Below are 12,328 nucleotides of genomic sequence, written 5' to 3' on the forward strand. Positions count from 1 at the left end.
AATCTGCATTTAATATCATTCACTTACAGCTTTATATTCATACTGCAAAGAACGAGCCGCTGCATCAGCCATGTTCAAAACATTACCTACTTGGTTTAGAGCGTTTATGAAACGTGTTTTTCTACGTTGAATACGAGAGTATTCGTAGCTTCCGGTAATGCTCGTGACGTCCGAGCTTCCGCGTTGTAGTGGTTCCTGGATTATCTGCAATAGCAAAGAAGTTGAATTGGCGTATCAAAAGTATTAGAAATATAGTTTTTGTGATACCGTTTAAAATTTGTATTTGATAGTGCCAAATTTATAACTGAAATGGAGACGACATCTGTTAATGAGGATAAACCAAATACCGGCCAGGTAAGCAAATATTTATAAATGAAAAGACCTGCTGTGGCCGAAGTTGAATGTAAAGCAGATTAACTTGTCTCTTTCTTTATCTGTCTAGAAATGGGGACTTATACATTTTAGGAGAATCTGCAGGTTTACTATATATGTATATATAATTAAATAAATAAATAAAAAAAAATATATATATAACATAGATCTCGAAAGTTGAAGGCCTTATAAACAATGTTTATTAGGCCTTCTATGATTCAAATTGAAATTAAAAGCCTTGGTACTGGCAATAAACTTGGGAGAAGATGGGTTGTAAATATCGGCTGATTCGTGTTAACGTGTGTTCTTTACTGCCAATAATGATCCAAATGAAAAACCTTAAAATATGCTAGGTTCCAATAGGGAATTATGTATTATAATAATTCGTAACAAAGATGGATCTCGTGCTCATGATAACCATTGCTTCTAAGCCATGCGTAGCAATCACATTTAATCGAACTTTTTGTTTACAAAGTTCTACACATTTCCGGCTGTTTTAGTTTCGTGATGATTTTTCTAATAATAGATTAATATTCCCTAATTGAAAAGTTCGGCTCAAGCAGGAACTGTATGGCTCAAATTAAATTTTTTTAAAAGAGAAAAGAAAATGGTACAAAATAAAATACAACGTATGAATTTTGTTAGTCACCTTAATGAATTTCTTTCATTCACCATTCCCTTTAAGAAAAGGCTATTCTTTATTCCATTACTCACCGTATTGCTTAACCTCCAGGAAATAGGTTCATGTTTTTCTTGCTAATTATGTGAAGTGTGATCCACTTACAGTGTGTATATCCATTGTAATTCCCCTTTTATTCTGTACCCTAGATTTCTCCAATCTGTACTTAAATTCTACATTCTGTAGTTCAGATATTACATCATCTAATTTTGCTCCAACTCCATTGTATCCCAGTTACCAGGAAAATCAGGTGCCAGTTAGATTCCACTAGAATGAGGACTAATCACAGTAGAGTAATAATGTTCATATTGCTAGATGCTAATGTTTTTTTGTTTGTTTTCTCCCATAGTAAAACCTCATGAAGGTTTCCATCTGAAAAGATCTGGTTTACTATGATGAATTACTAAATGTTCTTTATTCTTAATTCAGATAGTTTGCCTGTTTCACCTGCATTAAGGCTGCAAGTGCATCTAATTTTTTTGACTACTGAGTAGCAGTGGATCCAAATAGGAGTGATCGCTCTTTTCATGAACCCATGCAAAATAATAGTTGCTCCATAATAATATTGGCATTTTAAATGTACAAACATTTGGAAGAAATTGAGTTATGTAACAAATAATACTGTGAAGTACAGTTCTGAGTATAAAGGGTTTTTGGAGCACAAACTGTAGCTATAGAGTTCTTGGTTTTGTCTTTCAACTCTTTGTAGCAAAATTATCTTTACTGTGTGATCACTTATTCTGTCTAAAATCTTAAGACAGTGTGATACCTAAAAAAAATCATTCCTTTTCTTCCCCCTATCATAAAAGAGATTATGGCTTTTGATGAACTGTCATCATATTGACACCTACCCACACACACAGCAGTCATGTTATAGGGCTTTGTGACCTCTCATCTATGGAGTTGATTAAAAAAAAATAATAATAGTAATAAAACACATAATTAGAATGGGTCTCAGATAATCAGACTGTCTTAAATTATTATTATTACTATTATTATTATCACCACGTGACACCTCCAGGGAGTCCAGAGACTAATTGATGGAGAGCACCTACTCTACATCTCTGTCTCCACCACTCAATTCACCAACTACAATGAACCACACTTGTCATCATCATCATCACTATATAATATAATAATTTGAAAAATATATACTGCCATCTTTTGTGTATCTTTTGAATTTATGTTTTTAATAAACCTTCCACTGTTTTTGAATAAATGGTATTAGTGAATTTTGGGTTACGACAGATGGTAGAAAAGTTTCAAGAGAGGCAACAGCAGCTACATATGGCATTTATTGATCTGGAGAAAGCGTATGAGGAGTGCCAAGGCAAGAAGTCTCCAGGTGTCTGAGGGAGAAGAAGGTACTGGAGAAATATGTCAGGTTGGTGCAGGAGATGTACAGAAATGTGAAAACAAGAGTTCGAACCTGCCTTGGAGAGACAAAGTTTTCCAGTGACAGTTGGCTTGCATCAAGGGTCAGCATTAAGTCTGTTCCTGTTTAATATTGTGATGGAGGTGGTGAGAGAAGATGCACCTTGGACTATGTTGTATGTAGATGACATCGTGCTGTGTGCAGAATCAAGAAAAGAAGTGGCAGCTAAACTGGAAAGTTGGAGGAAAGAACAGAAAGAGAGAGGTATGAGACTCAGCAGAAGTAAGACAGAGTATATGTGTTGCAAAGTGGATGCAGCCAGGAGACAGATCTGGAGCTGGATGGAAATGTCATCAGGAAGGTCAGTGACTTTAGATACTTGGTTCAACAATGAAAGAGGATGGTGAGGCTGAGAAAGAAGTGGGATGGAGGAACTGGAGAGAGATGGCTGGAGTGCTATGCGATAAGAGGTTGCCAGTAAATCTAAAAGGCAAAATCTACAGGACAGTAGTGAGGCCAGCTATGACGTATGCTATGGAAACTGTGGCCCTGAGGAAAATAGCATCAGCAGGATGGAGGTAGCAGAGATGAGAATGTGCTTAGGTGGATGTGCGGTGTGACCAGAAAGGATCGTCTGAGAAATGACTATGTAAGGGGAACAGGGAAAGTTACGAACTTAGGAGCAAAGATACAGGAGGCAAGGTTGAGATGGTTTGCTCGTGTGATGAGGAGGAGGAAAGAAGAGTATGTGGGAAGAAAGGTCATGCAGATGGATGTGCAGGGGAGAAGGAAGCGCAGACGGCCATATATTTCAGCCTGAAAATTACAGGCTACCATAAAAAGTGGCAAAGGGTAGTATAATGCAAAGTAGAATGGCAACAGTCGATTGATTTGAAATAATGAGAGCCATGTGATGTTATACATGAAATGACACAAAGGCATAACTTAGGGGACATTGTTATTAATTATAAATGAAAGATACCAAGAAATTATATACTTGTTTTAATCCTTTATCCAAGTGTAAGCAAACAGGTTTGCACCTGAACTATTTTCAGGACTGGGGCAACTTGTAGATAGAAGCGTATGACTTCACATCGCTTGCCTTTCCCATAATGCAAAGTACATATCCTTATGCCCTTCCCATAATGCTATGCATTATGGGAAGGGCAGACCCAGAGGTGATGCCAAGATTGAAGTAATGCAGAAGTCATATTTTTATATATCTTCCCATAATGCATAGCATTATACATACCAGTAAGGATATGTGCTCTGCAGTGCTGTCGCGTGATCATTTCAGTTAGGTGTGCTGTCATGTTTTCCAGGAAGTGGGGGGGGGGGGCAGAAGCTTGGAGACAAATGATTACATCAATAAATTTTTATAATTATTGATTTAATTAAATAATTACATCAATAAACGTCTTAGCTTTTTTTTATGTAATTATTTGTCGATGTAAACTATAAATACATTATTTTCATTTTGCATCGATTTTAATGATCTTTAATTCTTGGGGGGGGGGGTATTCAGAATTAATATTTTTTAGCACAATTTCATATATTAAAAAATTGACCGGCATATTTTATTAAAAATCAACTAATTAATTAATCCTAATTTAATTATTTCAGTTTAAAAGCAAAAAAATCATAAAACTAACAAATAAAATAATATTAAATTACATGCCCTTACCTTTCAAAAATGTATTTTTTTTTTAAAATTTGTTTCACTATAAATTTACAATTCACACTTCACTCTGTAACTTACTAGACAGAAGGCAAACTAACCGGCCACTGTTCACAAATCAGAAAAAGATGCAAAAACAGGAACACGTGTTTTATTGCAGTAATAAAACACGTGTTCTATGGCTACCCCGCAATAGGCTAACCCATAATAAAATTTTAAGGCAGACAAAGCGTTCCCAGGGTCGAAGATGTAAGAGTACATATCTCAATCAATTTTACAATTATAATTTGTGGAATTTTTGAATTGATCCCAGGGAAAAGAGCCCCCCTCCATGCGGACGCCTATGACCATGGGATTGCATTTTATCGATGTATGAAAGTTTTGAGAGGACATAGCGCATCAGCAATCATCTTAATTGGTCCAATGCAATTAATTTCAGGTTAGCATTGAATACTTCTGCATAGAGTGGGGGGAACAATCTGTTTTATGATTAGAAAACAACAATGAAGCAGAATGCTATATTTGGTTGGTATATTTGAAATACTCAAAGATGAAAATATGTGAACCATCATTTATAAGACATGTGAGAATAGGAAGGAATAAGTATGAGTAGAAACACTTTGATTAATGGTAAATGAATAATTATCATTTGTAATATGTGTGTCCTATAAGTTGCTGGGTAGAGCGAATAGCATGATCCTATAAATTCTAAACATGAATAAGTGAATTTATGATGGCATAGTTAAAAAAAAAAAAAAATTATGAGAGAGAGAAAGTATTGCAGGAATAAATATGGCTTGATGGAGCAGCAAATGATAAATTTGTTGCACATGTTATGTGTATTTCTCTGGTTTGTGGATGTTTCGCTCCGTTTTCCAAGAATCCGATCATTATCGGAAGTATCCACATTTTCGGGAATCCTAAATTCATTATTTTTTATTTATTTATTTTTTTTTTTTTAGTATCAGCGGTTCTTCTATCTTATCAATCTCACATATGCTGGTATTTTGTTGTAGATCAACAACGTCTTATAATACATAGAATATTCATTTTTATTCAGGAATAGATATATTTTACTGTCTGTTGTTTCCAAAGACTAGAATAAAAATGTCTCTGTACTGTTGAAAAACTTTGCAACCTCAACAGATGCTGTACTGCACAAGCAAAAGAAAAAACAATTAGCATTTTCCTCCTAACATCCACTTTCAAATTTTCAGTTCCAGAAATCATCTGTAACAGCTGTTTGTAATAAAGCCATCGGATATAGTAATCTCTCAACTCATGACGACATTCAATTGGATTGGTTGACACAATAACCAATCACAGCCGCTAGGTGCTGAGTGAATTCAAAATTTAAGCTTACCTAGTCACGCCTTCTCAGTGGTTTAAAAATTATATAACACTAAGAATTTGACAAGCTGCACCCTCTTTACATCTTTTTGAATGGCTCAAAGGTGTATGCATTTTGAAAGCATACCTGGGCTATTAACGCAAATGTGACGCAATGTTTACACGGCAAAAAGCACCTTCTTCATGATACACTAATGCTTTATTATCCTCGTGAAGAGGACAGTGAAGCATTAGTACATTATATTGTGTTCAATTTTAGGAATCACGCAAAGTCTGCAAACAGTTGGGTGAGTCTTTAATGGGAATAAATGCAAAAATATAATATCGGTGATACTGATATTTTGTGGATGAACACCGCACACCTGGAATATTCGCCCCTGGTGCTTTGCATTATGTGAAGTCATAAGCTTCTATCTACAAGTTGCTCCAATAAAGGATTAAACCAAGTATGGTGTCTTTAATTTATAGTATAACTGAGTGGAAAAACTTCCAACAAGTGTTATTAACTGTATTATTAATTAAAACTATTGATGTGTAATAAAATAAACGTCTATAATTGTGTCTCACAGAGCTGTAATTTGCATTTGTTACTATCCCTAAATGGGATGGATTCCTTAGTTTAATGCTTTGAATGTAGTTCTTAAGTTATAGATCAGAAGTAGTTAGCCAGTTTTTTCCCAGGTATTGCTTTGTTATAAATAATGACCGTAGATATTCGAATATTAACAAATAGTGTATGATTTTCATGCATTGATCATTATTAATAAACATGATCAGATTACTTGTTTTCTGTCTCACCGATATACCCTTTAACCATACATAGTTTATTCACAATATGATACAATGTGAAAAGGGAAAAGAGATTTATATTAAAAATTAAATATTGCAAATTATGGTCTTCCAAGTCTCTCTATCTTGAGCCAATCTGTAGATGTCAGATGGAGTTTTGCAGTTCAGCCTACTGATGATTTCACATATGTATTGCCAAAATTGTTTGCATGTCTTCCTCTACTGCGTTTGCCATCTTCTGGTTTGTACAGGATGAGAGATTCCAAAAAGGGCAAGACTTGAGAATTTCTGAGTTGTAGTTTTTTGATTATTACTGACAAGTGGCCAGATTTAGCACAGCAGAGTTAGTGAGTCCATCCAGGTGTATCCAAGAATCAAACTGAGACATTTAGTTCCAAAGGAGTTAATTAGATCTGTAGTTTTTTTGGTGCATATTGTCCAGGTTTCAGAACCATACAAGAAGATGGATCTACTGGTTGCATGATATAGTCTTATTTTTGTCTTTAATGATACTAATGATGATTTCTAGATGGGGCAGAGTTTGTTATGGAAGACTAGAGCCAGCTGTTTACATTTTCTGATATCATTTTGTGTATTGCTGATGCAAAATCAAAGGTATTTAAAGTCCTTTACTCTTTCTAAGGGTTTATTGTTGATATGTAGTATAAAGTTTCACAACCTATTGAGAATACGTTGGACTTTTGGATGTTGATCTGCAGACCAATAAGTTTAGCTGTGCCTCTAGTAGACTGAGATGTTTTTTTGCATTTGTTAGTTCTGTATCAATAAGCACAACATCATCAGCAAAGCTAAGATCAGTTATTTGCATTGTGTGGGTGGATGTTTTAATGTTAATACCAAGATCTTCTATGTTGATGGTCCAGAAGATGTAGTCCAAGCATATTAAAAACAAATAAGGTGCTAGTACATCACTTTGCAGGACTCCTGTTGTCACTGGAAATGATTCAGATGTTTCTGTTTTTGTAGCATTGTAATCTTTATAAGGCACTGTGATTGCTGGTATGAGTTTTGAGGGTAGACCATAGAAGCTGAGTATTTTAAACATTGCTTCTCTATTAATTGAGTCAAAGGCTTTTTTTTTTGAAGTCTATAAAGGTTAAAATGAGTGGTAAGTTTTTATCCTGTGAACCTTCCATGATTCTTCCGATGCAATGTATCTGTTCTATTGTACATCATTTTTTTAGAAATCCAGCTTGGTTTTTTTCTTAAAAGTAGTGTTAAGTAATCCATATTTACGAATTTAAGGACACAAAACACACTTGTTGAAATGATTATTTTACTTATTATTAATGAAATAACATGATGTTTCGACCCCCGTATTGAGGTCATTATCAGAATGATACATGTGTATAGGAAATCAAGCTACATGCTCTTGCACTCTATAAAGGTAAAATAAATCTACGCTGTTAATTAATCTTTTTCTTAGCCTGACCTCTAGTGATAAAAAAAAATATATAAAAAATTAAATAAATAAAAAACTACAATAAACTCTGCTAAAGTCCTCCTATACTAAGATTCTTCTGGATTTGTAGAGTTCAGATTGTTATACTACAATTTTCTTCTGGACATGTAAAGTTCAAGTTGCTATTGAATATTAAGGGGGGGAAAAAACACTTCACCAAGTCTTCTTGTATTGGGATTTTTCTATGGCTTGTTCTGGTTGCAAATGGGTCCTCCACATTCTTGGAATGGTTAGGCCATCATTTTTGTTCAGATTTGGATTATGCTTGAGCATTTCACATGCTTCTTTAAATTTCCTCTCGAACCAGGTTTTGGTGCGGTGTAGGGACTTGTTACCTTTCCAATCAATTATTATTATTTCGGGCAACTCCAAGTAGTCGACAGACTCATCAAGGGAGGCCCTAACATCATTTCAAGAACAACTATTCGGCATTCACACAGTATCTATCATACCTTGTCCTGAACTCATTCACGGTCATAGCACTCACAACAGACTGGCAGCTTATTCCACTCATTCACCACTCTCCAAGTAAAAAAACCTAGCTCTAACACCCCTGCTAACCACATTCTTGCCCAGCTTCTATGTATGGCCCCCTAGTCCCCCCACCACCAGTCCTATTCTCAAAATTATCTTCTGAATTAATCTTATAGAAACCCTTCAGTAATTTGAATGTCTCAATCATATCACCCCTGTTCCACCTATCAACCAATTTTTGCAACCAACAAATCTTCAACCTGTTCTCATAAGGTTCATTCCACAGACATGCTATCATCTTGGTCACTCATCTCTGGATCCTCTCCACCTCCTCCCCATCAAGAAGAAACCCTGGCACCCATATCTGGGCACAGTAGCCTAGATTGGATCTTATCAAGGCTCGATACAGAAGAACAATAACTTGTTTGTTTCTGCTTGTTAAAGTATTTTTCAGAAGCCAAGTGATTTGATGAGCTGATTTAGTCACTTTTGCGATGTGCCCCCTAAACTTCAACTCCCTATCCACCAACACTCCCAAAAAATCCCTGGCCTCATCAATTTCCTGGAGTACGATTCCACCAATGTGATATATTGCTACTAATCTTTTCACCCCAAAATGCATAACCTTACACTTTACCACATTAAATTGACATCCATTTTCCTTAGCCCAGTCCTCCAAACTATCCAAATCATCTTGCAAAAGTTTGACATCCTGTGCACTCACATTTGCTCTACTCAACGTTGCATCATCAGCAAACAAATGAACACTTCCTCTCAGATCCTTTCCTATATCATTAATGAACAAATTGAAAAGTAGTGGTCCAAGAACAGAACCCTGCGGCACACCACTAGTCATAAGCTGTCTTTTGGACTCAACTCCTGAATAAACCACTCTCTGGTATCTCTCCATCAACCACCCTCCTATCCATCTCACCAACCCTATCTGCTCCCGTTTACTGATTAGAGTTCCGTGTGGTATCCTGTCAAAGGCCTTGGCTAGGTTCAGTAGAATCCCTGTAAACCCATTACCCTTATCCAGTTCAGCCGTCACTGTATTATAAAACGTGAGCAAGTTACTGAGGCATGATCTACCCTTCACAAAATCATGTCCCCCATACAGTATCCCATTTTCATCTATCCAATCCTGTATTCTTCTCTTGACTAATTTCTCCAAGACCATGACAATGATTCCTGATATGCTAATCGGTTGTTAATTTACAACAGCAGTCTTGGAACCTCCTTTATGCAGTGGAACTATTTTCCCCTCTTTCCACCTCCTCGGGACTAACCCAGACCTGAGACTCAAATTAAACAAAATTGTCAAGGGTACTGACAATTCTTTAGCCACTTCACGTACGACACGAGCTGGTATACCATCCAATCCCACAGATGTATTGACACAGAGGTTTTGCAATAGACTACTCACCTCCACTTCATTCACCACAATTCCCGTATAATCTATTGGTTCATTCATTTCTGCAATGTCACCACCTGGATGATATATTCTTGCAAAGTGCTCGCTCAGTAATTCAACTATATCAACTGATTTGGTTACCTCCCTACCATTGGCATTCTTTAAAATCATTCTGCCATATACATTTTTTCTTTTACTTGCAACATATAGAAAAAACTGTTTGGGATTCTCTTTAGCCTGCATGGCCGATGTTCTTTCATAATCTTTTTTTTTTTTTTTTTTTGCTTTTCTTACCATACTCGTTATCCTTCTGGCCTGCGCTTTATACTGTTCATGTGCCTGCCGGTCACCTTTCTCCTTAAATTCCCTCCATAGTTGTTTCTTTTTTTGCAGCTCAAGCTTAATGGTGTTATTCATCCATTTAACCCCTACTTGATTTATTATTCGGACTCTAGGTATACAGTCAGCCATTGCTTCATGCAAACACTTCTTAACCGCCTCCCATGCACTATCAACTTCTAGCCCTTGCAGTTGTACGTGCCATGGCACTGAATCAAACTCCTAAGCTTGTCATACTTACCAGCCCGATAATTCCACATGTACCTTGTCTTAATTGTAAATTCCACACCTTTAGCCACCTCCCAAGTCAAGACCCTGTGATCACTCTCACCAATTGGTGGCAACGTGGTCATATTCATTACAGCGAAATTCTCAGATGCTGTTACTAGGTCAAGCACTCTCGAACCCATGGTATTTTCCATTACATGCTGTCTCAGATAGTTATCCCTTAGTAACTGAATAAAATCCAATTCCTTCCTCACATGTGTCCTTTCCTCCTTCCAATCGATGTTACCATAGTTGAAATCCCCCATAATAATTACCCTCCTTCCACTCATTTCAACAGTTTGTCTATGCATACTATCTCCACTATCTATTCCATCACCTGGTCTGTAGCAGCACCCAACTATACATTTAGTTCCACTAGTCTCAATCTCACACCAATTAGCCTCAAATGAGCTCTTTTCACTATCCTGCAATACAATGTCTATTCTCCTTGGCTCATCAGTTCATCATAAAGTTCATCAGTTGTCATCAATAACACTCCCCCCCCCCCCATTTTATTCTCCCTGTCACTCCTGAACACACCATACCCCTCACATTCAATGACAATAACCTGTGGTCTGGAAGTTCCAACCAAGGCCAAAAATTCTCCCTTCTTGTTCCTAATACTTCTGGCATTAGTATACATGAATTGCAGAAACTGATTTGTCCCATCTCTATTTTGATGCCTTATACTAACTATCCCATTCTGGTCTTTCCTACTCACTTAGGCATATTACACACACTCAACTGTCTCCCTCAAGTCTGCATATCTACTCCTCCCCCCCCCCCCTTAATGTCTATTCTCCTTGGCTCATCAGTTCATCATAAAGTTCATCAGTTGTCATCAATAACACTCCCCCCCCCATTTTATTCTCCCTGTCACTCCTGAACACACCATACCCCTCACATTCAATGACAATAACCTGTGGTCTGGAAGTTCCAACCAAGGCCAAAAATTCTCCCTTCTTGTTCCTAATACTTCTGGCATTAGTATACATGAATTGCAGAAACTGATTTGTCCCATCTCTATTTTGATGCCTTATACTAACTATCCCATTCTGGTCTTTCCTACTCACTTAGGCATATTACACACACTCAACTGTCTCCCTCAAGTCTGCATATCTACTCCTCCCCCCCCCCTTAATAACTCTAGTTTTCCTGATTCTGCACATTCACTTCCACTACATTTGACAACACCTTTTCAAGTCTCTGTACACCAAATCCATTCAAATGTAAACCATCCATTTTATATAAATCCTTTCGCCCATCGAATTCATTCCACACATCCACAAATTCCACACCACTCATCCTGCATAATTCATGCATAAAGTCATTAGCAATTATGGCCCTCCTTCTATACTCTTCACTGTCATACCGCAGCAACAGACTCACCATTCTAACTCTCTCACTCTTTTCTTTTGCTACCTCAAGCAATTCCTTCACATCCTCACTCATACCATTTTGTTTCCTTTCAAATCATTTGTACCTGCTACCACTATCAATTCTTTCACACGCTGCTTTTGCATTCTAATTGACTCGCTTACATTCTTAACGTTCGCACCAGGTTGGTACGATTTCGTTGAACTCTCAACTAACACACCTCTTACAAAGGAATCTCCATACAACACTCGAATTCTGTGGTATGTTTGGAGTGCGTCGTCAGAAAGGCTAGTTTTTCCAAAATGGAGGTATTTAATGTTGTTTGTGTTCGTCCTTCCTAATTGGGATGGTTAGCCCTGTTTCCCCTATGTATGATAGGTTATATGTGCATTGTATTTTGTAAATTCCTGGGTGGGCTAGGTGTGGAAGAGGATCTCTGGATGAACTGAGTAGGTGGCTTAATTTTGTTGGGGTTTAAAGGTGGTTTGTATGTTGTATTTGTGTAGTGTTCTGTCTAATTTTTCGGAAATTCCTCTAACATAAGGTATGGCAATAGCATTATTGAAATCTTTTTTGTTTTTACTAGTATCTCTGTGGAGGATCTTGTGAATAGTTTTTTTACTGTATCCATTTTTTTTATAAATGTATGGTTGATGATCTTGCATTCCTGGTTTAGAGCTTGTTCATTTGAACAAATAGTTTGAGCTGTTTTGTTTAAGGTGCTTATGATC

The 12,328-nt window shown here is 36.8% G+C and overlaps 2 protein-coding genes across 3 annotated transcripts in view; one reads left to right on the top strand and one right to left on the bottom strand.

Annotated features, from left to right (window-relative positions):
* Brr2 (U5 small nuclear ribonucleoprotein l(3)72Ab) overlaps positions 1-91 on the bottom strand; it is a 486,889-nt gene extending 486,798 nt beyond the window's left edge. The window contains exon 1 of the mRNA XM_090392214.1: positions 28-91. Within this exon, the coding sequence (XP_090248340.1) occupies positions 28-72 (45 nt within the window). The 5' untranslated portion in view covers positions 73-91. The remainder of the gene's footprint in view (positions 1-27) is intronic.
* Positions 92-203: 112 nt separating this feature from the next.
* The window catches only part of LOC150106184 (beta-TrCP-like), a 157,517-nt gene continuing 145,392 nt past the window's right edge, over positions 204-12,328 (top strand). The window contains exon 1 of one of the 2 annotated variants that reach the window (XM_090392215.1): positions 204-354. In XM_090392215.1, the coding sequence (XP_090248341.1) occupies positions 310-354 (45 nt within the window). In that variant the 5' untranslated portion in view covers positions 204-309. Of the gene's footprint in view, positions 355-380; positions 478-12,328 lie in introns of those variants that run through there. The other variant, XM_090392216.1, reaches the window with a different exon arrangement.

Source organism: Typopeltis vanoorti, chromosome 5, assembly GCF_054136105.1.
Source record: "Typopeltis vanoorti isolate ZY-2024b chromosome 5, IOZ_Tvanoo_1.0, whole genome shotgun sequence".
Taxonomy (NCBI): Eukaryota; Metazoa; Arthropoda; class Arachnida; order Uropygi; family Thelyphonidae; genus Typopeltis; species Typopeltis vanoorti.